Source organism: Diadema antillarum, unplaced genomic scaffold (genome assembly GCF_040938485.1).
Source record: "Diadema antillarum isolate AM-2024a unplaced genomic scaffold, OU_Dant_1.0 seq00000589_RagTag, whole genome shotgun sequence".
NCBI classification, from domain to species: domain Eukaryota; kingdom Metazoa; phylum Echinodermata; class Echinoidea; order Diadematoida; family Diadematidae; genus Diadema; species Diadema antillarum.
The window spans coordinates 920,092-947,010 of record NW_027271521.1 but is presented as its reverse complement, the minus strand read 5'-3'; the positions used below and the strand labels follow the sequence as shown (position 1 = coordinate 947,010).

At 38.1% G+C, this 26,919-nt stretch overlaps 1 protein-coding gene across 1 annotated transcript in view; it reads left to right on the top strand.

The window, feature by feature from the left end:
• Nucleotides 1-26,919, top strand: part of LOC139735643 (oxysterol-binding protein-related protein 1-like) — a 78,838-nt gene that overhangs the window by 3,240 nt on the left and 48,679 nt on the right. The window contains exons 3-12 of the mRNA XM_071646392.1: nt 13-124; nt 5,291-5,376; nt 8,583-8,795; nt 10,902-10,946; nt 12,369-12,439; nt 13,082-13,145; nt 14,777-14,878; nt 15,467-15,622; nt 16,789-16,894; nt 17,437-17,531. Coding sequence (XP_071502493.1) covers nt 13-124; nt 5,291-5,376; nt 8,583-8,795; nt 10,902-10,946; nt 12,369-12,439; nt 13,082-13,145; nt 14,777-14,878; nt 15,467-15,622; nt 16,789-16,894; nt 17,437-17,531 — 1,050 coding nt within the window. The remainder of the gene's footprint in view (nt 1-12; nt 125-5,290; nt 5,377-8,582; nt 8,796-10,901; nt 10,947-12,368; nt 12,440-13,081; nt 13,146-14,776; nt 14,879-15,466; nt 15,623-16,788; nt 16,895-17,436; nt 17,532-26,919) is intronic.

The window sequence follows — 26,919 nt, the reverse complement described above, 5'->3', positions numbered from 1 at the left end:
TATATTTTGAAGGACTTAGTCCAGATTTTGATTGAGCATGGAGCTGACGTGTTCGCTCTCAACTCTGAGGGGAGGTCACCCCGTGATGTGGCATACGGTGATGAAGTTCAGAGGCTGATTCATGGTTAGTCTAATAATACTGTAAAAGGTCAAAGGTCAAGGACAATGATAATGATGCTTTTGCCAAAAAGTGTAATTTCCTGCCAATACCTCAACTGGGAATGTCCAATGATATTGTGGTTTTGGTAGACAGGTAAGAAATGAATGGACAGTTTTTCCACAAATACATGTATAATAATGTTGATTAGATTAATGCCACTGTACTATGTTACTTTCATTAAAATGTAATTTCCTTGCCAATTTTGTGTACTTCAGCTGAGAATTTCCATTGGTAATAATATTTGGTAAGAAGGATAACAATGGATCATGTACATGTATGCCTTAAATTTTGGAGTCAAAGGGTTTTAAAGGTGAAGTTTACCCAAAGTCTATTAAGAATGTAAACCTATGCCTTCTGTGAATTGGAAAGTCAGATTATAATTTCACTGGGTGAATGGAAAGAAATAAACTGGGCAAGTGGTGCAGAAAACTTGCAGTTTTGTTATGATTATCTGGGAAGTAGGGCTTATTTCCTTTGTACAGAGAATTAAGGTCGAAATTTAGAGACCTTTGGTTATTCAGCAACCAATGCATAAAGAATGGTGTGACCAAAATAGAACTCTTGTGAAAGAGAAGATTTCTGAACCACAAACAACGAATTATACGAATTGTGATATGAAAGGATACAGCATGACACCTCAGGAATGTGATTCCTCTGACTCAGTGAGTTAAAGGGGAATGAGTTAAAGGGGAGAGTCAAAGGGACTGTACAGTACTGGTTGAGGTTGGGATTCGTGTTTTGAACATTCCTAAGTGAGATAATGACAAACCTCTTATGAAATATGAAAGAGCATGTAATTTTAAGAAAGATTCAATGTTTCTTTGATGAAAATGGGCTTTCAAATGGCTGAGATGTCCAAAAAATGATAACAATAAAAGGCGACAGGCCACGCCTTTTATTAGGATCTCTTTGTTTCACCTTGTTTTTGGATATCTCAGCCATTTCACAACCGATTTTCATCAAATAAACTTTTGATACCCCTTAGAGTTGCATGCTCTTTGACATCTCACAGAGTGGTTTCTGATTATCTCTCAAAACGTTAAAAGCTAAATCCTCACGTGGACCAGAACTGTACACACCCTTTAAAGGGGAATGAGTTAAAGGGGAATACTACCCAAATATAAAAATGTGTGAATTGAATGAATGCAGCAAATTGGGTAACACAAATCAGCATAGAAAGTTTAAGGAAAATAAGATAATCCATGCCAAAGTTGTGAATTTTTAAAGTTTTGGTGCAGCCATTGCTGGATGAGAAGGCTACTATAGTGTTCAGTTGTAGGCTACAGTATACACTTATGGGGTTTTATTCTCCTTTAAGTCAGGTTGATTTTATCCAGCAGTTGATAGTTCTGTTATAGTACAGTACAAAAGTACTGGATAACTGGGGTTTAAATAGCCTCTCTGCAGAAACAAACATGTGGTACATTGTCGAGTGATAGAAGAGAATTTGCCTTGAATGTATATAAATTGGCGGAAACAGAAGGCCATGTGACACAGAGCTGAGCACTAAACAAAGGCCAATCTTTTTGAAGGACCTCACCTTCCTTCTCATTACTCGTTTGCAAAGTAGAGTCACCGGTCAGTCGCTGATAGTTTGTAGATTCCATTTGTAAGTTGTGATCAATCAAGCACAAATTGGCAACTCCTTGGTACATGGATGGTATGAGCCAGACAGTAAACCACACAAATTTTCACTCATCTACATTCCCTGCACACACACACACACACACACACACACACACACACACACACACACACACACACACACACACAAAAAAAACAAACCAAAACCCAACAACAACAACAACAACAAAAACAGTAGCCATTGCATTTCAGGGGCTAAAGAGTAAAATTATTATTTTGCTGTGAAAATTGTATTCCCTTCCAGTAGAACAGAGAGATGAAGTAGAAGAAGATGAAGAAAATAATGGTAATAGTAATGATAATGATAATAATAATAATGATAATAATAATAATAATAATGATAATAATAGTAATAATAATAATAATGATGATCATGATGATGATAATAATAATAGGAGGAGCAGGAGAAGAAGTAGAAGAAAAATGAGGAGGAGAAGAGGAAAAAAGAAGATGACAAAGAAAAATTGAATAAAATCTGAATGAGCTCTTGAATTTCTAAGGTGACTGCACATTAGAAGTTCCTGATGACATGACAGCGCTAGTGTGAAAAGAGGAAAAGGGTGATTAATGAGCCCAGTGACATGGTAGCCTCTATATCTACTGCTACAGGTGGCATGTGAAATAAAAATAGGTCTGCCTTGAAAGGTGAACTCCTTGGCATACTTCACAAAAGTGAACACATCTTCACTAAATGTTTGTAGCAGTGACCTTGATGGTGTACACAAATAGAAATGGGCCCTATTTCATACACTATGTTTCTTGTAAAGTTGCCACTTACAGTAACTGGAGTTGCAATAGTGCTGATAGGGCAAGAACTACTGTAAAACATTGCGGCACGAAATTTTCGCGAATTGGAGCCGACGGCCTTTTTCGCGGCAAGAAATTTTCGTGAATTGCCTCTGGCGTTCAATGCAGATAGTGTAGATAAGACATTTCACGTGCATTTTAATTTCGCGAATTTTTGCGCTCGCGAAATTCGCGAAATTAAAATGCACGCGAACATTTCTCGTTTTACAGTACCAGTATTCAACTGAGCATTTAAAGGGAAATTTCCTCCTAATTGCACAAACACAGAACAATCAAAGATTAGTAGATCAGTGAAAATTTTGTGAAAATCAGACACAATAAAAAAAAAATGTATGAATTTCAAAGTTCAGATAATAAGACAAATTTGCATCTCTATGTGATTTAAATATTGAGCAGCTCTCTGAGCATTCAGATTGTACAAAAATATTCACCAAATTTTCATTTTTCTTCTGGGAAAAATTTTCTTCATAAGATGTTCTTGCTGTATGATCGGAGTAATACATGTTTGCATGCCTTCAGTAGTGGGTAAGTTCTGTCTGTGCCCAAATATTTGAGAACTCCTTCCCCCCCCCCCCCCCCCCCCCCCAAAAAAAAAAAAAAAAAAAAAGAAAAAAAAAATCTGATTTACACCTGGACTTCTCTGATTTTCTGTTATCATGCAAAACGACAATTTGCAATATATAGCAGGACGGAGTTTCCCTTTAAGCACTACCATATTAATCACTTTTGTCATGTGGTACTGCAATCATTGTAAATCATTTCATGAGTGGGGCCTCTTGGTAGTATGATTTTCCACATGATTCAGGATGCCAAAGGAAACTTGGATGTACACCACTAATCTCAACTCTATGAGTGGTATACACACAACACACACACACATACATGTACATTAGTGAAGAGAAGCAAAAACAAACATTGAGGGGGCCTCAAGCAGAAATATGTGCATGTATGTTTTACTTTAGAGTGACTCATAAAGTCTTATGATGTACATACACAGATTGCTGTATAACATTCCTTTTAGTCACTTGCCTTTTGAGGCAAGCAGATTTTCAAATTGTTACAGAACTCTTGACCCAAAAATGGTCTAGAAATGTTTATAAGAAATTTTATTGAAAATCCCTTGAAAGTCAAGAGTTTACTAACTTGCAGACAATCATTTGTATAGACAGCACATGTTGATTTGCATGCTAAAACATCAGGGGCGGATCTAGCTTTTTATAAAGGGGGGGAGGGTGTGGGAGGGGGGTGTCCCTCCTCCCACAGTAGGGAGAATTTTTGAAAATCTGTGTGTGAAAATGGCGTTTTCTTGCATCTAAAACACCACTATTTATGGTATAGAGGTCATTGCCAAATTAACCCCCCCATGAAAATTTGTAAAATTTAGTTGCATTTTCCTGCAATGTAAGGCCAGTTGACAACACACTTTTTTTTTTTTTTTTTTTTTTTTTTGGGGGGGGGGGTGCAACCCCCCCAACCCCCCAACCCCCTCTAGATCCTCTTCTGAACATATTGAAGTAACAAACTTGGTTTGATCAAGTATTTTTGTTGCATTGCTCTGGGGCTTCTACATGTAAGTGTTGGAAAGTTGTTGATATGAAATTAAAAGTGTGTCGCATCAGTAAACAGTAATTGTCTTATGACTTTTTATGGTTTGTAGGCGGTAGGAGGCAGCAGTGAAAAAAAAAAGTGGCTTCAAAACTTTGGGCAAACATTTTTTTCTCATTGCTCCAAAACACTTCCACAACTTTGATTTTCACTTGCCCCAGGCAATGGGGCAAGTGCTTAATGTACAATTGTAGCACCTTTCATGTAGAGTATCAGAACATTTGAGTGATTTTCACAGCGTTACATTGCCATATGATCTTCAATGATTGCATGTTGCATACAGCAGACCATTTCAATGTGAAACTCTTCCCCATGCTGAAGCTTATCAATGTTAATAAATAGATGAAGATTAAAAAAACAAAACAGTCAAGGTTTCAGTTTTCCAATGTCGGCAGCCAAAGAAATTACAAAGTTTTGGAATATATAGTGCTTGATGTGTTTTCACGAAGTAGTGATTTTGGTCATAAATAATTACAAATTAGATCATATGATACCATGGCTTTTCTTTGACTCACACACCATTAATGTATAAACCTATTGTGAGATGTCCAAATGATGAATTGATGCTTGGTCAAAATGTTTCCATTGGTTGATCTGCATTATGTTTATGTATGTTCCATTTCTGTAATTTGTTAATACTATGGACACTATGCAAAGTGCGTGTGTTACACATTGATGGCATTGTATTATGTTATATGTTGCTCTTTTTAGAATAATAATAATGATATATAATACATTTATAAGGCACTTAATACAGATGTTTCTAAGCGCACAGTTTACCGGAAAATTAATATTTAGTCCAAAATAATACAAAAACACACACACACACACGCAAAATAGATACAGTGTATAAATGCAATAAGTACTGAAAATCAAAATCAGTGTGCACCTCCGTCGACCGACCCACAAATGGGCCATTTTGAAGGAGAAGTTTGTTTTTGAGTTTGTTTTTGTTTTTGTTTGTTTGTTTATTTTTTTTTTACTGCTGAGCATTGGCACCAACTCTATTAAACAGTATGTGTGTATACATATGTAAATATTTATATTTTTCCATTTATTTTTTCCTTATTTCAGGAGCTGAACAGTCTCAGGATTTGAAGTCTCAACGGTCCCTCCTAGAGGCAGCCTCTGAGGGTGATGTGGAAATGTTGACAAAACTGGTCAGTGTAAAATATAAATTGGCAATAGGTGTGTAATGAATCCTTTATCACCTCACTTACACTGCCGGTGATCTGACATTAAGAAACTTATAGGGATTCATGTCAATCTCGAGGCACTGTATAATTGTAAAGTATTATTATTTTTGCCAATTTTGTAATTATTTTTATTGTTACCGATAATAATAATGATGATAAAATAATAACTATCCAACTCCGGTTGTGTGGTCTCTAATAGATTCTTAATCCCCCTTTTGAGAGTCCCCTTTTTGGGAGTTTCTCGCTACAATGATGATAATGATGATGATGATGGCAATGATGATGATGATAATAATAATGATAATAATGATAATAATAATGATAATGATAATAATAATAATGATAATGATAGTAATAATGATGATGATAATAATGATAACAATAATAATAATAATAATGATAATAACAATAATAATGCTAAAGAATGATAATAAGGACATTAATAATGTTGCAATTATTATTAGTATTATTATCATACCAATAAAAGTTATCATCATCATCATTGTAAGTTGTATTATTATGTCTTGTAGTAGTAGTGCTGTGGTTAGTAGTAGTAGAAATCCGAAAAATGCTTGCTTTCAGAAACTACTTGGTAATTAAGTTCCCAAGATGGTTTTGTACATTGTAAGTGCAGTGTTACCAGGTACATGATTCCGTGTCTCCATCGAGCTACATGTGTGTGTAGCTGCACAATGCGTGTGTGATCAGATGAGTAGTTTGCTGACTGGCATATTGAAATGGTGCGGCAAGATGTTGTGCCTACCACTTGCGTCTCAACGGGGAGTGCTTGACGAAGCCATTTATCTTCTTCAGAGTAGCAGTGTGGAGCATTCAAATTTGTATCCCGGCACATGCTGCGACAATTTATTGACCAGAACAAGACTCATTCGTCTATCCACCATTTTCACTCCTGCTTTTCGGGATCGCTAAAATTTTCCTCTCATTTGATAAATTGTCCCCTTTCCAGTGTCTGTACAAAAGTACTTCAAATTTTACGAAATGCTTGCTACAGTACATATCCCTACAGACACCTATAATTTGAAGAGGATATTTTCAGTTCAATTTTGTTTTTACCAATTGTTGCTGTTACATAGCCTGCAATCTTTTTGTAGGAATCTCTACAGAGCATGATTAGCTTCTTTTTAGTTGTGAAAAAAAAAAATTCAGGAAGATTTTAGTCACAGCAGAGTTGATGAGATATATGTGTCTTAAACTTTTCATAATATCTTGTGTATAATTTAGAGGAACACCATGTTCCATAGTACTGTGAGATACTGTCAAGTTACCGGAAGAGCGACGATACATAATTAAACTCTCTCAAGTTACACTTCTCATGCACGCTATATAATCGTCATCCTAGTCACGTATGATCATAAATATCTCTAGAAGTGCAGTCATTGACTTTAGCACTCTGATCATGGAGAGGCACTTATAAACTAAAAAAGAAAAAAAAATCAGGCATGGTGTGAATACCCTAAAGACATCATAAACCATCCAGATATTGCCCTTACACATTACCAAAATGAAAGGCAAATCACTTCCCCGGGTTGAGGTAAAGTCCAAAGTCTGGAACTGTGTGGTGTTTTGAAATGGAAATATTGAGCTTTGTTTTTAAAACTACAACTAGCTCTTCTTGAGGTGAAAGTTCTTTCACTTTGAATACAATACTAATGTAATTCTAAGTGCATGCAGAATGAATGAATGAATGGATGGAGTGCACAACTTTCTTTTTGCACAGTCTGAAAGATATATTGGGTGAAAATATGTATAAGAAAGAGATAGTAGATATATACAGTAAAGAAGATTCAGGTTGTGATCTATGTCACCTTGATTTAGCATTTCATCTTGCCCTGTGCATCATGGATTGGTATTTTGATGTAATTTCAGTGCAGTTTGACAGGGATAAGTAAATTTATCAAAGGATAATATAGACACTGCAGAATATTACAGTGGCTAGTCACATGCCAGTCCAATATTTGTTTATGTTGGCCCATGGGTAGGACAGTTTGTCATATTTTTCATAGAAGGGAATATCTATGGAAACAAGCTGCAAGGCATCACCAATTGATAAAACAATTTTAGCACAATTGATAGAAATCAGTAAGAAATATTAATGGCACAATTGACGGAACAAAGTACTGTACAGAATCTCCTTGGAGTGTTTTCGAACAAGAGTGAGTACTGGTATACTGTATTAAAGCAAAGATATTTTCGTGGCATGAAATTTTCACGAATTGGAGCCAACAGCCTTTTTTTGCAACATGAAATTTTCATGAGTTGCCTCTAACATTCAATACATATGTGACCGTGCACCTCAAAACGAACATAAAGTCGCACACACTGATTTTGCGTGAGGACTGAAAATGAGTGAAATGGGTCAACCTAGCCGAACTTGACTTTTCTATATTTTCTGAAAGAGCGGGTCTTCTTTTACATTATGCTAAAATTTGGTATCATAAAACGGGCAGGAAAGTGTTTTATTAGCAGTTTATCTCGAACATTTTTGGTAGAATAGTGTGATTAGGTGTGTCTTTAGATTCCCTTTTTCATTTCTGAAAAACCTTGTCCACACTCTTCACTTTCAACTCTAATAACTTTTGAAAGGATAGTGCTACTGCTTTGAAAGTTGGCATAAATTATGGACAGAATGTGTTAATGAGGCATGCTTAATTTCAGTTTAATCTGATAATCCCTTCATTGTTGTTACTCTGGTGGTTTACTTCCTGTTTTTTGTCCCATTCATCGCATAGCCAGCAGGGTTTGGTAAAGATTAAGCGCTTGAATAGACACTGTACTTCAGAGCCCCTTTTCTCAGTTTACGCTTTTCCTGAGTTTTTGCTTTCTTTCTAATATTTAGATAGGTTAGGAGAGTCCATTTGATTTGAGTTATACATCATTTTAAAGCTTAAAGTCTGCTCTTTCAGAATATGGTCTTAACTAAAAATTCATGTCTGGCGACTTTTTGTTTGTTTTGAGGTGCAGGGTCACATATAGTGTAGACAAGAACTTTTGCATGCATTTTAATTTCGCGAATCTTGGCTCTCGCGAAATTCACGAAATTAAAATGCACGGGAACATTCCTCGTCTTACAGTATAGATTATTTGATCAGTGTAACTTTTTGGCATTTGCATAGAAAAAACTTTTTTTGTTTTTTTGTTTATCCCCTCAGCTTAATGCTGCCAGGCCACCGGACATAAACTGCCATGACGACCGGGGCAACACGCCCCTCCACCGGGCCAGCTGCAGCGACAAGAGGGAGGCAGCCATCTTGCTGCTGCAGGGCGGAGCCAAGACCGGCATCAAGAACAGCATGGACCAGACCCCCCTGGACCTGGCCCAGTCGTTCCACTTGCGGCAGCTGCTGAGCGTCAGACCAATGAAGGTAGGCAGGGCACTTCAAAACAGTAAAAAAGGCACTGGACTTCTGTGTAAGAGGAGATCCTGGATCCAAATCCCACCCTGTGCATAAGTCTTTGGATCGGCGACACGACATTTGCTCCTGCGACAATTATTCCGGTCTTATTTTCTCCAAGGACTTAGGCTTAGGGTTAGAGTTGTGATAGAGTTTTAGGTTTAGTTTGATGTGAGGATGAGGATTAGTGTTCAGGTTATGTTTTTTGGTAGAATTCATGTTTGGTTTAGCGTGCGGATATTTCATGGGAGCTATTGTCGCAGGAGCAAATATCATGAAACCCTTTGAATGAACCATTAGTGTGCTTTGAGTGTCGATTGTCACAGAAAACCCCATATAGCGTTGTACACACTCTCCAAAGTCCCTGGCACAGAAAGGGTTAATGGGAACTTTGGAAGGTAGGTGTGGTCACTGTGGAATAGTGGATGAAAGAGGCTCTTGATGCTGTGACAGAAGACCTTGGTTTCAAATCTCGCTTGGTTCAAAGACGCATGCATTCTTGGACAGGATTGATTTAGATGGTGGTTTAGTGGATAGGGCTCTGGACTCCAAAATAGGAGGTCCTAGATTCAAATCCTGCCCATGCATGCATTGCTAGACAAAACATAGGTAGATGAGAGCTTTGTGGTAAAGAGTAGTTGACAGTAGATTCTTGGTCATGGGTTCAAATACCACCTACTGCACATACTCATGAACAAAATGGAGGTAGGTTGGGGGCAATGAGGTGTAGTGGATAGGTCTCAAGAATCTTAAACAGGAGGTACAGTGGAAACTCAATATAAAGACATCTGATATAACAAAATACCTGATATAACAAAAAGTAATTTCTCTGGTCCCAATGAATTTATTTCCTTTGTTTTGTATTGTTCATTGACTACTGATATAACAAAATATCTGATATAAAGAACAAAATTAATTGTCTTGGTCCCAAGGATCTCGTTATGCTTAGTTTCCACTTTAACAGCATTACTGGACAAGATATTTTACCCACCACGTCTGGTCTTCACTGCAGTGTGCGGAATGTGTATCTGGCACTGCTGGGGTAAAGCTTTTAATGACGGGACCAACTCTGAGAACAGAGCTAACACTGATTAGGCTAGCCTGTAGAAATTAGAACACTGTTCAGTTGTAAACCTGTAAATCTGAGCTCCATTCGTTGTAAATTGTCTGTATAGAATACAGTTGTGCTAGTGCAGTATGCCATTGACATGAGATTTTTCTCAAAAGAAGAACATTTTCATTGGTGATTTATCACTTAGGCTGCTCCCATTCCATCTTCAACCAGTTCATCTATTGACCATTTAGTCCAATGGCCATTTAGCCTCATTACCAGTTGATCTACTTCCATATGGGCTATGCCCATTTTGTCCAATACCCACAGTTTAGACATTAGACCAAGTGAGGTTTAGACCAAATGGGCATTAGACGAAATTTATAGTAGACCAAATGAGCTTAGCCATAGTGGTGTTAGACAAAGTAGACCATCTGATATTAGACCAGGTGGCAATAAACCATTTTTTATAATCAGTGTGCTCAAGTACAGGGATGTACAATATTTTGACATATCTCAGGAGACAAAGGAAAACTTCACAATACATCAGTCCTATTTGAGAAAACGCCTGTTGTGAAAATCTTTATCCAGAAAACATATCGGTTGATCAAAACAGGAGAACAGTCAAACTTGATCTGAGGTTGCCATTTTGAAGTTCCTGAAGAAAACCAAATCAGATGATTTACTGACAGAAAATTTCTGATTTTCATATTGCACTCTGATTTGGCTTTTAGTGTAAAAAAATGCCAAGAATGTCTCCAGACCTACATTTTGTATTATTTTGCCTTTTTTCTCTTTCTTAACTTGCCTTCAGATTTTTGTTTTCTATGTGAGAATGTCACTGCAATTTCTTGGTATGGATAGTAAAACTAGTTTCAAATTTTGCAGTACTGTTCTGTAGATTGCAGGTGCATATGGAAAAAAAAAATCCTCACATTGATTTATTTCTGCGTACTTAATGTGCAAAGTGACTGATTTTATCGAGGACCTCTATTTTCTTATCTCCCTTTTATCTGTACATCCAGGTCATTCACAGCTACGTCAACAAGTTTGAAGGGCCTCTCTACAGGGTGAGCAAACTTTTAGCAGTGTCAGAATGTGTGGGATACTCAGCTTAAAATGCCAGATGTTGTTTGCAAGGAAAATGGGGTGTGTTGTCATGCAATATTAGGGCAATAACCTCATATAACTATAAAGGCAGAGCATTTATTGATGCTTTTCGCTAAGATGTCAAAGCACCGACTGTTGTTGTCCATCATGATAAAAATAAGTACTGTATGTCGTTACAAGTCTCATGAAGCCATCCGTTTCAATGTTGCATTGATAGTGTTTCAGATATTAAAAGCAACAATGTAAATTACATGTCACAGGCTCTCAGGGTGATTTCCAAGTGGTCAACTGGATTGACAATTTGCAGATGCATTCATATTTCCTCTTGGTATTCATGTAAAATGGCATATTTGCTCTATAGCAAACATTCAATCTTTCTTCCCTCAAGTGCTTTTTTTTTCATTATTCAGGGCCAGTAAATATCTTTCATAATTCTCATAATTCTGATGTATACACGTATCATGCATCTGTGCTTTTCAAACTATCGCCATATATTGTATGATTTTATCATTTTTTGACATATGTAGAATATGTAAATTTTTGTCGTCGTGTAATGCTTTGTACATTTACATCTTTATTTGAAAATGAAAAAGAAAATGAAAGGAAATTAAATTCATCCTCCACTTTATACCCCCTTTCTTTCCTCCTCCCTCTCCACCTCCTCTTCCTCATCACCATTGTCAGTGTTGCTATTATCATTTTTTTTTTGCCAATATCATCTGATCAACATCATCAATGCCATTCCTATCAATCATCACAACTTTTCAGTAATTCTGTCATCATCGTTGCCATTGCCACAAACACCACCATCATCACCACCACCATCACCACTTTCACCACTACCACCATCGTCACCATCATCACTATTATCACTACCACCACCATCATCATCACCACCACCACCACCATCATCATCATCACCACCGCCACCACCATCATCATCACCACCACCACCACCATCATCATCACCACCACCACTTCAACCACTGCATCATCACCTCCAGCTTTATTACCACACCACAATCCTCACCACCATCATCATCACCACCACCATCATCGCCATCATCACCACCAACTTTACTACCACCAACACCACCACCACAATCCTCATTACCATCGCCAGCACCGCCATCATCATCACCATGAAATATCATCACCACCATCATTATCACCACTACCACCACCACTGCCATCATCACCACCACCATCACCATGGTCATCACCTACACCACCATCATCACTACCATCAATCCTTTTTTTTATGCCTCCACCACGAAGTGGTGCCAGAGGCATTATTACAAATTTGTACTTATCATTTTGATTTAGAGTGATCATGTTTTCTTTTCTAATGTTGTTTTTATTTCCTTGTTTCTTGTCGTCAGGCTGGTCTTGTGAGGAGGAGACACCTCTGGGTGGTCCTAGATCAAGGGATGCTGACCTATTATAGGAACAGGTATTGATTTTCATCTTCTTGGCATGAAGATCACAACAATTTGAACATGAAGAGGAATTTCTTTAGTTGTTAGTTGTTGTTTTTTTTTGTGTGTGGTAAACTGATGCCTTTCAGCAATATGATTGTTTTCGTGAGGTTTAAGATAATGTGAATCCCATAGAATTGATACACGGCACTCCCAAGTTAAAAGAAGATTTATTTACCTATATGCAGTTACCACCCCGACCCCCACAAGAAAGCATATATATATTGTACGAGCTGAAATTTTCGCGTACAGATATTTTTGCGAATTGCTACTTGGAGGACATTTTCGCGTGTTCTTAATTTCGCGGTTGCGTGAACTTAGTTATTCGCACATTGTTATTTTAGCGTGTTATTATTTTGGCGATTCAAAGGCGATTCGCGAAATTTACGGAAATAAAACCACCGCGAAAATTTTAGCTCGTACAGTATATATCTTTTGGAGGAGAATGAGAAATATCATTTAAAAGTGAAAATGATGAATAACTACGAAATGAAAAATTACATTTCATCAAAAAAAATTGGAATTTTTCTCCGAAATCTTCAATAATCTTTTTAAGACATAGTTGCCATAGAGACCAGTGACATAGATGCCTTTCATTTTTCACTTGGCACTTGCAGGGCTGATGCATATGCTGGTGTGAAGCGGCAAGGCTACAAGAGCTTAGAGGGAGCAGAAATAAGGGTAAGGTGAAGGCGCTCTGGACATCATTCCACTCTGATCTGTAATCCTAATCATCGTAAATTGCTGTAGTTTCAGTCACTGTGGCAACAAGTACATTGCTTGTATGTGCTTTATTGTGGCTCCAATCTTCCTTACCTACCTCTGATGAAATGGGACCCTGAAGTACAATTTAAACATTTTGATTCATTGACTTTCTTGCAAGATCAGTCTGAAACAATTGCCGTTCAGTTGAGTAGATAAGTTGCTGTCAACAAAGTCATAGAAATGCTGCGCTGAATCAAACTTTTGAAACAATTTTTTTTTTTTAATGTGGTTAGATTGCAATTTAAAACCACAATGAGAGAAATAGGGATGAGTATCATCCAGCAAAATTTGGAATCTAATTTTCCATTGTGAAGACAACATACACTTGTCTTAAAAGGGAATATGTTGGAATGTAGAAATTTTAGTGAATACCTTTCCAGCATGGGTAATTTGAAACAACAACAACAACAAAACAAACAAAAGAGAAGTGAAACCATTGTGAAAGATATGGCATGTTCAGTGTACCTTTCATTTTGAACTATATTTGAGGTTAAGTCATGACATTCTTGTAGAGCAACACTATAATACATGATGGGTGCAAATAAACCAGGGCTCGATGTTAGAGGTGGCCCGGTGGCCCGATTGCCACAAAAAATTTGTATCAGGCCAGCAAATTATCTTCTGGTGGCCTGATTGGGCAAATAAGATTCAAAATGGATTGTTACTTTTATTTTAGGCCACCACATCTCTTTCCCAGGCCAATAAAATGTCAGATTTAATGATTCTAGTGGCCACAAGACAAAAAAAGTTAGTGTCGAGTTCTGTCAACTGGCCTGTCTTTCACAATTTGTCATTCAGCTTCACCAAATTGTTAGATGTGTATTTTTTGTTGTTGGTATATACACTGTATCAGTGATAACTGTTTCCTCTTTCTCACAACTCTTTTTTTTTTTTAGTGAAGCTGGATGACAGATTGTGAATGATGAAATTGCATTGAATGGAATTGACATTTATTTTCACTCTATTAACTTATAGATATGATACAAAATGAGTGCAATGAAGTTCATAATATAACTGATAATGATTTACACATAATACTGTTTTAAAAACTAAGACAAAAGGAGAGATTACTAGCTTCAAAGTACTGTAAAACATGATATATTCGCGGCATTAAATTTTTGGGAATTGGAGCCGGCGGCCCTTTTTGCGGCATGAAATTTTCGCGAACTGCCACGGTGTCATTCAATGCATAGAGTGTAGACAAGAACTTTCGCATGCATTTTAATTTCGCGAATCTTGGCTCTCTCAAAATTCGCAAAATTAAAATGCACACAAACGTCAATATTGATTCCAGTGCATTCCCATTATAAGGAAGTTCTTGGAACAAGTAGTTTCCTTTTGTTATATTGAAATTTGGTTATAACCGAACAGATAAACGATATTAAAAGAAAAAGATAGAGCAGAAAATGTTGCAGCCTGAATTTTTGCTTTGTTGCAACTGCAATTTCGTTATAACCGTGTTTGTTTTAACTGGAGTGCACTGTACCATTGTACCTGCTACTGCTAGAGTTTAAATACAATGTATGCCTGTTTTATATGCTGTCCAGGTCAATGTTGATGATACAAAGCTCTTCTCGCTGAAATACCACCAAGGCCCCACCCACCTCTGGATGCTGGATGAAAAATTCTCAGCCGATCTTGACAGAGCGGTAAGACAGGCACAACGGCAATGTCTTCCACAATTAAACAGTGGTTTTCTTTTGTGGTCAGAGGGCACAAACTGCAGCCGTTAGTTACATTCAGACGGTGATCCCTAACCTTGAGGATAGGCTCGTAATTAGGAACCATGCAGATGCTCTCGTTGATAGCCATCTTGAAGCTAGTACGAGATATCTCAGGGTTGGCACTCTATCAGCGAGCTGCGGGGGGTCCCCACTTGTAGGTAGGCACAGAACTTGGACAGAACTTGTTGATCCGAAGAACTTGGAGATAAAAAGCGTAATTACGGAGCTGTGAGCTTATCCTTGAAGATAGTTACCCTTGAGTTTAGAGATCAACAGCTTAACATAACTGTTGATTTTGGTCAAAAGTAATCATAATAGTGACATATATTATAGAAGCTCCCAGTGCAAAATACTTTGTTGATATGCATTTTATTTCTGTCTTTTTCTCTTTAAAATGTTTGTTTTTTCCGTGTTGATTTTTGTTCATTTTTTATTCTTTCGGAAAAGCGAGGGAAAGGGTAGCGTCATGGCCACTTGTTTGCATTTGTTCTGTTTGCGTGTTCATATTTGCAGAAGTGGATCAGCGCCCTACGCGAGCACCGGTCGTATTGCGAGCGTCTCGCCAGCAGCAAGGTCATCGCCGACTCGTCCGACTCAGAGGATGAGGACGAAGGGCCCACCCGTAGCAAGAAGCTTCTTCCGCTGAACAGCATCCACGACATCATGAAGGTATATACTTCTAATATCCTTATTATATTTATATATTATCATACTTATATACTTACTGAAAATTATGATGATGATGATTACAATGGCATTTACCCGTTGAGGACGAGTCCCGAGAATATCCGGGCAGGTGTCTATAGGAAATGCATGTTATAGCAAAATCAGTCCATCCTCAACGGGTTAATGATAGGAACAGTAATAAAATATAAGAAGGTGACTGCCAGTAGTATATTGATAATCATAACAGCAATGATGATGTTGGTGATATTAATGATGCCAGTAATAATGCTAATGACAATGACAATTGTGATGATGATTTATATCATCATTGTTGTTATTCTAATTACTATTCTTTCATTTCATTTATACCATTCTATGAAAGAAACAAACCAACAAAAACTAACATACAACAAACAGAACACAATTGTACATTGACAGTGCAAAATACATACAGTATATCTGTACCGGTATCTCAACATAAACAAATCTACAGAGATTATACAGTAGACCGATGCCCCCCAAAATCGTGAAAAAAATCCATGAGAATCATTATGAAAATGAGATAATACGTATAATAGTAATGATCACGATAATATCAATGATAGTGATGATGATGATCATGATGATGACATCTGTGCTAATGTTGTGAATTTACCAAAAGAGTACTGTAAAAGGAGGAATGTATGCACACATTTTACTTTCATGAATTTTGCAAGGGTCAAGATTCGTGAAATTAAAATGGACGTGAACATTCTTGTCTACACGATATGTATTAAATGTTAGAGGCAACTCACGAAAATTTCATGCCGCGATAAAGACCATGAATTTATGCTGCAAGAGTATCTTGTTTTACAGTACACTCCTTGGTGATAGCACTGTTTTTCTCTCAGGGTGCTCCTGAAGTTGTTACCTCATAATCATTATCCATAACATGTGGGTCGAGAGCGATGTAATGGGTGAAAGAGCTTGTCCAGTGAGACAGGTGTCATCAGAGATTTGAATTCAGGAACTCATGTTTGAGGCTCCGTAGGGAAGTCCACCTCACCATGGCACTCTGACTGTCTTTTGCTTTTTGATAAACACTGGTCATCAAAGTGCAGCCCAAATGTAGACACCACTCATATACTTGCTTCCATTCAGACTTGTATCTTTTGTTGCGAACTTCCCAGAATGCCCAAACTCGGCAACAACTCCTGGAAGAGAGCATCCGATGTCTGACCCAGTGGACGGATGGCTTAAAGGGACACACCAGCGCAAACGGCATAAATCCTACAGGTAATGTATTCCTGGTAAGGCCATCGTTTTCTGAAGTGAAATGCCACTCCACAATGTGGACATGTGATTACATAATAAACACAGAATATAAAATTCACTTCCATAACAGGTAAAAAAAGTAATGATCTTAAGCCATTTTTATGATTACATTGACGGTATGAGTCAGTCATAGTGCCATATATATATATTTTTTTTTTTTTTTCAAACAGAAACTGACATAATACTGTCATAGACACCTTGTTTGTCTTGAATGTATATTATGTATACATGTAAAGTTATATCATGAGTGTTTGTGTATTATAAACATGTCCAATATTTTGTGAGCAAAAGTAGGCGAAGAGCCTAATAACACTTGCAGCTAAAGATATGTATTATCATCAGCACCGTTCAGAATAGAGTAGACACCAATAGCAATCATGCAACCCTTAGTCCTTTTTCAGTGCCAAGTAGAACAGAAAATCCTGTAGTATTTAACACACTATCCAAAGTCCTTGGCCCATAAAGGGTTAATTTTCCATGAAGTCTTGCATTCACTTTCGTAGAGCTGCAACAAAAACTCCAGGATGTGTTGGACCGATCCCACGCCGCCTGTGACGCCCTCTCTAGTTGCGTGACGGTCATGTCGGGTCAAGAAGAGGTAAGCTCAGCTCGTTCCATCATTGGTACAGGAGAACCTTATCATAACAAGGTTTCATCATTGGTACAGGAGAACCTTATCATAACAAGGTTTCATCATTAGTACAGGGGAATCTTATCATAACAAGGTTCCATCAGTGAGACGGGAAACCTCATTACAACAAGGTTCCATCATTGGTACAGGGGAACCTCATTACAAGGTTCCATCATTGGTACAGGGGAACCTCATTACAAGGTTCCATCATTGGTACAGGAGAACTTCATTACAACAAGGTTCCATTAGTGGTACGTGGGAACCACATTAAAACAAAAGTCTATCAGTGGTACAGGAAAACCTCTTTACAAGGTTCCATCATTGGTGCAGGGGAACCTCATTAAAACAAGGTTCTATCAGTGGTACAGAAGAACCTCATAGCAAGGTTCCATCATCAGTGGTATAGGAGAACCTTACAAAAACAAGGTTCCATCAATGGTAGGGCGTACAGGAGAACCTCATGACAGCGTAGTTCTGTCAGTGGAACAGAAGAACCTCATTGCAACAAGGCTCCATCATTGGTACAGGGTAACCTCATTACAGCAAGGTCTCATGAGTCATACAGGAGAACCTCTTTGCAATAAGGTTTTATCATTGGTACAGGAGAACTTCATTACAACAAGGTTCCATCATTGCTACAGGGGAACCACATTAAAACAAGGTTCAATCAGTGGTACAGGAGAACCTCATAGCACGGTTCCATAATCAGTGGTATAGGAGAACCTCACAAAATCAAGGTTCCATCAATGGTAGGGCCTACAGGAGAACCTCATGACAGCATAGTTCCACCAGTGGTACCGGAGAACCTCATTACAACAAGACTCCATCACTGGTACGGGACAACCTCATTATAGCAAGGTTCCATCATTGGTACAGGGGAACCTCATTCAACAAGGTCTCATCAGTCATACAGGAGAACCTCATTGCGTCAAGGTTCTATCTTTGGTACAGGAGAACTTTATTACAAGGTTCCATTAGTTACAGGAGAACCTCATAACAAGGCTCCATCAGTGGTATAGGAGAACCTCATAACAACAAGGTTCCATCAATGGTGGTAAGGCATACAGTAGAACCTCGTGACAGCATAATTCCATCAGTGGTACAGGAGAACCTCATTACAACAAGGGTCCATCAGTAGTACAGGGGAACCTCATTACAACAAGGTTTCATCATTGGTACAGGAGAACCTCATTATAGTGAAGTTCCATCATTGGTAAAGGAGAACCTCATTTCAGCAAGATTCCATCTTTGATAAAGGAGACCTTATTAAAACAAGGTTCCATCAGTGGGACAGGACCACCTCATTACAGCAAGTTTCCATCAGGAGTACAGGAAAACCTCATTACAGCAAGGTTCCATCAGGAGTACAGGAGAACCTCATTACAACAAGGTCTCATAAGTCATACAGGAGAACCTCATTGCGTCAAGGTTCTATCTTTGGTACAGGAGAACTTCATTACAACAAGGTTCCATCAGTGGTACAGGAGAACCTCATTATAGCAGCATTCCATCATTGGTGCAAGGGAACCTTCACCTTCCCTTTCCTATAGCTGTCATGTTTACATTGGTATGGTAATTATAGAGGATGTTAGCATGTCATACTTGCCTCACTTGTCGTGTTCTCCAAGCTATTGAAGATTTAATGGACTTTGTCATGATTTAAATTGTCTTCTATTTTCTGGTATACTGCCATTTGCTTGCTCATTGTACTGTAAAATCAGAAATGTTTGTGTGCATGAAACTTTCATGAATTTCGCGAGGAGCCAAGATTCGCAAAAGTGGAATGCATATTAAAGTTTTGTTTACTCAATGCACTGAATGCCAGTCACCGATACATGCAAATACCATGCTGCGAAAAAAAAAAAGGCCGTCGGCTCCAATTTGCAAAATTTCATGCCGCAAATGTTTCTGGTTTTGGAGTATTTCTTCCTGCTCTTATTCTTACTTTTACAGAGCAAGATGAGCTGTTCAAGACAAGTTTCTTTAAAAAAGGATTGTTTGAATCAAAACAACAAATATGGATATGCCGAGGTTCCAGCGACATTAAACAGTTCCATTTGTGTGATACATCGACATAATAGTAACATAGGAATGTCTGCAGTAATCATTGAATAGTACACTTTGTTGAAATTTTTCAGGATTTGCTGTTCCACTATGAATCTATGCAGAAATAGCAATGCTTGAAAATTGTTGTGAGATATTTGAAATTGTACAAAGATACATTTATAAAGTTTTTAACAATCACTGCTCCAAAACATTGACTATGGGCACGTTCCTCTTTTTTGTAGTAGTTTGCCCGTGAACCTTGAAGCCAGTCAATATTATGTGAATAATGCATGATGTGAAGTGTGAAATATTTGTTGTATATATATTGAATTCTGCTGTACTAAATGTATGGCTATAATTTTACTGCGAATACCCAGAGAGATACCGAAATAGAAAAAAAAAAGAGAAAAAGAGAAACTGGAATCTGTATGATATGACTGATGGACATGAACTATTTTGAAAGGGGGGTCTTCATAAGAAACAACAGCAAAAACAAAAAACAAACAAAACAGAACAAAATAAAAATGAAAACAGACTGAACAACAGGAAGTGAAATTTGTGCCTTTTTAATGCTTGTTCAGAGATATACAGATTTTGTTATCATCCTTGAAATAATGTAATATGCAAAAGTAGTTGCATTTTCATTGTGGCCTAAAATCTTGCAACAGGTAAATTGAAGCATAGAACTCTTCAATGCACATCCCAGATAGACAACTCCAAGAAATCAATAAAATTCAAAGTGAATAAAAGGGCAACTCCAAGACATGGACAGAATTCAGAGTGACTAAAAGGGCAACTCCACGACATCAACAGAATTCAAAGCGTATAAAAGGGCTACTCCAAGACATTGACAGATTTCAAAGTGAACCAAAGGGCAACTTGGAGACGTCAACAAAATTCAAAGTGAATAAAAGGGCAACTCCAAGATATCGACAGAATTCAAAGTGAAGAAAACGGCATTCAAGAGACATCTTATTTTCTTCTTGGCATTACAGGGCTACCGCTCTGAAGTGCTGTTGAGATTTATTTTTTCAAAAGCATAACTTAGGTACTGTATGTACCATATATTTAACGAATCTAATTTTATATGAATTGGGACTTCCCAGTAATTTTATGAGTGGTTAACTTCGCAATTGTGGAGTACAGCATAGACTGGAGAAATGTTTGCGTACACATCACATTCATGTCAGGAGTAGAGCTAATATTTTGGTGTACTTTTAAAGTCCCAAATAGCGCCTGACTCGCGAAATTTGCGAAAATAAAAATGTCGCCAAATATACACCATATACAGTACCCCTTTGCACTCTCATGAAAGACCAACAACTAAACAGTATGAATGAAACATGATCATAACACAGGGGCAATAGGTAATGGGTAAAAAAATATTGTTTGCTCTCACATTGTGTGGATCATGTTAACATGAGGTTGGTGCCCATCAAAGAGGAGAGAGAGAAGGACGGAGAGAGAAAAAGAAAGGAAAGATAGATATAGAGAGATAGACAAAAAGAGGAAGAGAAAAAGATAGAGAATAAGAGACAGAGAAGAGATATATAATGCTGTAAAACCAGAAATTATTGCATGCATTTTGATTTCATGAATTTTATGAGAGCAGAGAGATTCATGAAATTAAAATGCATGCAAAAGTTCTTGTACACGCTATAGTGCATTGGATGTCAGTGGCAATTTGCGAAAATTTCATGCCATGAAAAAATGCCATTGGCTCCAATTCTTGTTTTCCGGTATGGTATGTGTGTAGAGAGAGAGAGAGGGGAGGAGGAATAGATAGTTAGAAAGGTATATACATGTATACCATAGAGAGAGAGAGGGTGTGTGTGTGTGTGTGTGTGTGTGTGTGGTTGAGAGAGAAAATGATAGAAGGAGTGAGAAAGGAGTGAAAATCGAGAGGTCTGTCAATCACAAACAAGAACCGATGTTTTGAAACATTCTTGTAAATGATTTACAGCTCGGGTCCTTCACTGCTTCCTGTCAGGTTTCACTGCCAAGCAGGCCTAAACATTAACTTTGTAAATGAGGATATCTCTAATAAAGTATCTCTAATCATTTACACATTTATCTTCTCACTAATTACTAGGAGATTACAGGCAGTCATTGTGAGCATCTTTTGTGTGAAGGATATTATAGCGATCGCCATGATACTGAAGTCATGATCTTTCAAAAACATTAAATTTTAAGGCCTTGATATACAGATTTCAAATGACCAGATGTGGTCAAATAGTTGATGACTGTTCTCAAGTATTAGATGGTATTATTGTAAAAGCTGTTATTTTTGCGAGGGTTTGATTTTTGTGAATTTCGCGAATCACCATTGCGCCAGGAATTTAACAGCACATGAAAATATCACTAATGGACAGGCACAAGTATACTTACACTACAATAACCTCGTTATCAATTTGCGCAAACAACATCACACGCAACTGTTTGTGGCCTCCTCATTTACAAAAATATCTGTATATGAAAATAACAGCTTATAGGCCTACAGTATTGTCATCAATATTTTCTATAAGATGGAACAGTTTTTCCAATTGTAAACTGATGGAATTGCCTTGAGCTATACAAAAGACACTGTGCCCTGTAACGAACACATTTCAGTCAGAGAATAAAACACAAGCTTGTGAGCACTCCCTACTGATTAGATGATGCCTGATGGTTTACGTATGATTTAATTGTTGTTGTTGTTTTAATGCAAAAGGGCCCTGATCATTTTGCCACTTCTTTCAAGTCGTTGATGATTTTTTTTTTTTTTTTTTTTTACTTGCGCACTGTGTACCAAAGTTTAAAATGGCACAGAGCCCTCTATCGTCCGTCGCACCCTATCTCATGATGAACCCAGCTCGCAACGCACCTCGATTGACCTACGGTATGTATGGCACGATGCGTGTTGCTTATCGTATGTTGTGTTCACAGAACTCGAGTTCTGTGGTTGTGTTGTGTGGATGGCCATGGATAGCAGCCGGGTTCGGTTGTGAACGTGTGTGAATGGTGCCTAGATCGCATCGCACGGCTTTACCAGTCAGCGGTGATGCGCTGTGTGTGTGTGTGGCGACTGCATGCAGGGCTATCGTAAAGACACGCACGGAAATTTAACAGTGTGTGATATAAACGAGGAGGAGCTACGCGACGGCGAAGAACCTACCAACGTATGTGGGATGAAAATCGTAACTCTTTCGGAATAATATTGTTGATTACGCGTTGGTATTGTCTTCAAGATTGTATATCATCATATTCAGCAGTGAGTATTTTATGTGAGACTTGTTGATCAAGAGAGATCCATTCATGTTTGTGGTGTGATTTTGCGTAATTATTTTGATGGATGACCACTGGCACTGCACTGGCACCGGCACTGCCCGTTCACTGGTCACTTGTGTAGTCCGATAAACTGATAGGTGGCACTGCACTGGCAAGTGGCAGATGTGGCGAACTCACTGAACAAGGTGCGAACGAGGCAAGGTGTGAATGTGGAATCGAGATCGTTCTTACAGGAAAAGCAATTTTATTAATGCCTAACGTTAAACCTATTATGGTATGTGCTTTCACATGTGACTCAAGTCGATTGAATGTTGTGTGTTTGGCATTCAAAGCACTTTTTATAACCGGGGTCTGTGTACTCGACAACTGAGCCGGTTTTAAACTTGAATGTTGTGCTGTGCAAGTGTGCTCAATGTGCTCCGTCCGTCCTTGTTATGTGACCAGGAGTACCCGAGTAGCTGAATGGTTTCACACCAACCGATGGGATTGGGGTCTAACGCTAGCAACTTTTGTAGCCTTGCTCATTTCTCGGCATTTACAGTTGCGGGTGTTATTGTTACAAACATGCCTTGAAATGAATAAAAAACATAGACACAGTTCTACCTTGGAAGTGGGTGTAAAGTTGAGCCAAATCTAACTGCGACCAGCACCAGCAGCCCCAAATGCGTAGCCCCATTACACTAGAAATCTATGCGTTTGGGGCTGCTGGTCGCAGTTAAGCCAAATCCAAACTTGCACTCCACATTATACATATTTGCCCCTCGGTGTCGGCATGACCATGATTAGGCATGAAATTAATATTCCTAATAGCTCTTTGGTAGGCACTGTGCAGAAAATTATGTATTTTTGCAAGGACAGAAAAATATCTCTTGGTGGTTGCATTCTTGTTCTGACACCAGAGACTTAAAACTGTTCACCGATATGCTGTCAACTATAAATGATGGTAACTTAATATTCCACTTGTTGATTACTCTTGAGAGAAGGAGCACTGTCTCACTTTAGACAGTTTGAATGCGAGAATGTAAGATTTAAAATGCTACACTGTAGCTTAAACCTGTACATGAATGTAAAATCTAGTCAAGTCCATGGAAATTTGATTAACTTTGATGCAATCAAGCAAGAGGAATACTTCAAAGAAATGCCTTTAGTAGGTCTACTTTACATGGTCTGGTGATGATGAGATCATGCTGTCATGCCTTGTGCTGTTATTGCATTATACTATCAGAGTCAAATGACGTGTTTATTTGTGCCTGGCTGTCATACAGTAGTAGTAACGATACTAACGTTTTTCCACCACCCACCCAAAACAACCACATTATACAACCTACTGTAGGTTGTCACGATAAATCTTCCAAGACTTGAAACATTGCACAATGAATAAACCTTACTCATCAAAACAACTTCTTCCTTTTATTTCTTTAAGAACAAAAGAAAGACTTAACAGGTTCAAGTTTTAGATCTTTATACATGTTCGTTTTTTACATAGTGCCTTGTGGTGATTCCTTCCAAAAGGTACACTAGGGACTGACCAGTGACCAGTAGTTACAGCGCAAGTTGGAAACGACAATTTGGATTTGCAAACTTTTGTCATGTAGGAAAGATTTGCAAGCGTGGCAGGCTGTTGCAAATTATTGGGGAAGGACTAACTGAAGGGTACTGATGAACACGGGTGCTTGTTGCATCGATGTTTTCTCAAAATGAGATTGTCATTCAAGGACCATTCAAACAAAAGTCCTCTGACTCTGTGACTAGAACTGCACTGTCACTTTGTTTTCGAGGTGAATTTTGAAACAAATTTGGATAGGGTTTCCTACACATTGTACCCTTCACTTCTATCAACCTTCTACAATGAGGAAAGGTTCTGTTGCTATTAAAAATCCTTTTACCTTTATATCTTATCCATAACCCGAGCTCTGATTCTTACACACATCTGTACCCATTAGGGCCAGTGGAGCATTTTCAAAAAGTGGGGGGGGGGGGGGGGGGGCACTTCCGGGTTTCATGAGCCAACAAGCAAAAAAAAAAGTCCTCAGCTCATTTTTCTCTTCCACTTCCGGGTTCCTTTAGCTGAAAAGCACAAAAAAAAAAAAAAAAAAAAGGGGGGTCCTCAGCTCATCTCCTCATCTCTCCCCTTCCACTTCCAGGTTTCTTCAGCTGACAACCAAAAAAAAAAAGGTCTTCAGCTCATCTTCCGTCTTCCACTTCCGAGTTTCTTTGGCTGACAAGCAAAAAAAAAGGGGTGGGGGTGTCTTCTGCGGAGAAACATAACCTTACTGCGCTCACACTTCAAGATCCCTGTCTATTTCTTTTAAGTGCCACTTACGTACTTCTGGGTTAAAAAAAGTATGAGGGGGGGCCCAAAGTGATGACAGCTTATGTATTTCTTTGTATGGTGCACAAAAAGTGGGGGATGGGGCCTGAACCCCCTGGCCCCTTCCCCCCGCCCCCCCCCCCCCCAGCCTTGCCCATATGATACAAAATTACATAGAAATACAGATACATTAAAAGATTTAAATTGACATACAATAATTTTTATTTGTTTTGACAACCTGCATGTTGATGGAAGATAACATCCTTTCCAGTTAAAGGGATCGTATAGTTTTGGTTGAGACCTAATTTCAGATTTCTAACATTTTTTGGTAAGATAATGAGAAACATCCTATGAAATATGAAAGAGCATGTAATTCTATGAGGAATTCAACGTTTATTTGATGAAAATTGGTTTCGAAATGGCTGAGATATCCAAAACAGAGTGATTCTAATAAGTGTGGGACCCACACTTTATTACGATCGCTTTGTTTTACTTTGTTTTTGGATGTTTCAGTCACTCCAAACCCGATTTTCATCAAATAAACTTTGAATCCCTCTGAAAATGGTACGCTCTGTACTATTTCATAAGTATTTTCTTGGTATCTCGCAAAAAGTTAAAAGCCTATTTCTCATCTCCACCAATACTGTACTATCCCTTTAAGGGCTTTAATAACATTCCTGTTGTATTCATGGAATAACCCGGGAACAGAATCTCTTAGGGGAATAATCAGAAACTGTACCAATTTGTCAATGTGTTTTGACTCTGTGCCAGTATAAAGTGGAGCATATCCATCATGCATAAAATGTTGATGGTAGTTCTAGGAAGCCATGTTGAAAACAATATCAAAATACAATGAAGCAATACAAGTCCTGGGCCCCGTTGCTAGAAACTTTGCGTTTAAACGCAACTTGCAACTGATTGTCACTGGCCAATCAAAATCATTGTTGCATGCATGTCTTCTTAATAGGGCAGACCCTGAGCCAATCAGAATGGTTGTTTCAAAATTTGCAATTATTTGCAATTGATTGCAACTTTCTTGCAACGGGGCCCAGATCTTTTCTTTCATGCTTTGGTGTATAAAAGAAGATACGCAATCATCAGAATGTGCCAGGAACGGTTTTTGTTTGTTTTGTTTTGTTTTTACAATTATTTTTATACATCAATTACTGGCAGATCTATACACATTTCAAGGAGTTAGTGTGTGAATCTCCATATACTTAAAAGTGGAAATTTTCGCAATGTTGAAATTTTTGCGCATTTCGCGCAACCAGAAACTAGCGCGAAAATAAAAGCACGCGGATATTTTTTGCTTGCCATATGTTCCTGTGCGTGATGTCTTGATTCCGCGGATTTAAAAACACGCGAAACTCTTTTTACCCGGCCAAGCGCGAAAATATCCACTTTTACAGTACACCACTAGAGTGACTTCACGTGTGGCCATTGAATTTATGTTTTAATGATGAAAATAGTTCCACAATAAACTGAAAAAAGACATGAATTTTGCAATATTCCAGTGGCCTGATTGTTCCGAGTCATGTTTGGAGAAACTTCTGTACCCATCAAATGAAAATGAAGACAGTGTAAGACTGAAACCTCACTCCTAATCTATGGAACGAGCAGACATTTTTACTCTGTATTGTGTTATATTGGTCATACAATGTATGTGATATTTTATGAAGGACTACATGTAGACTCAAAAGCTACATTGTATGTGGTGTTCATAGCACTAGT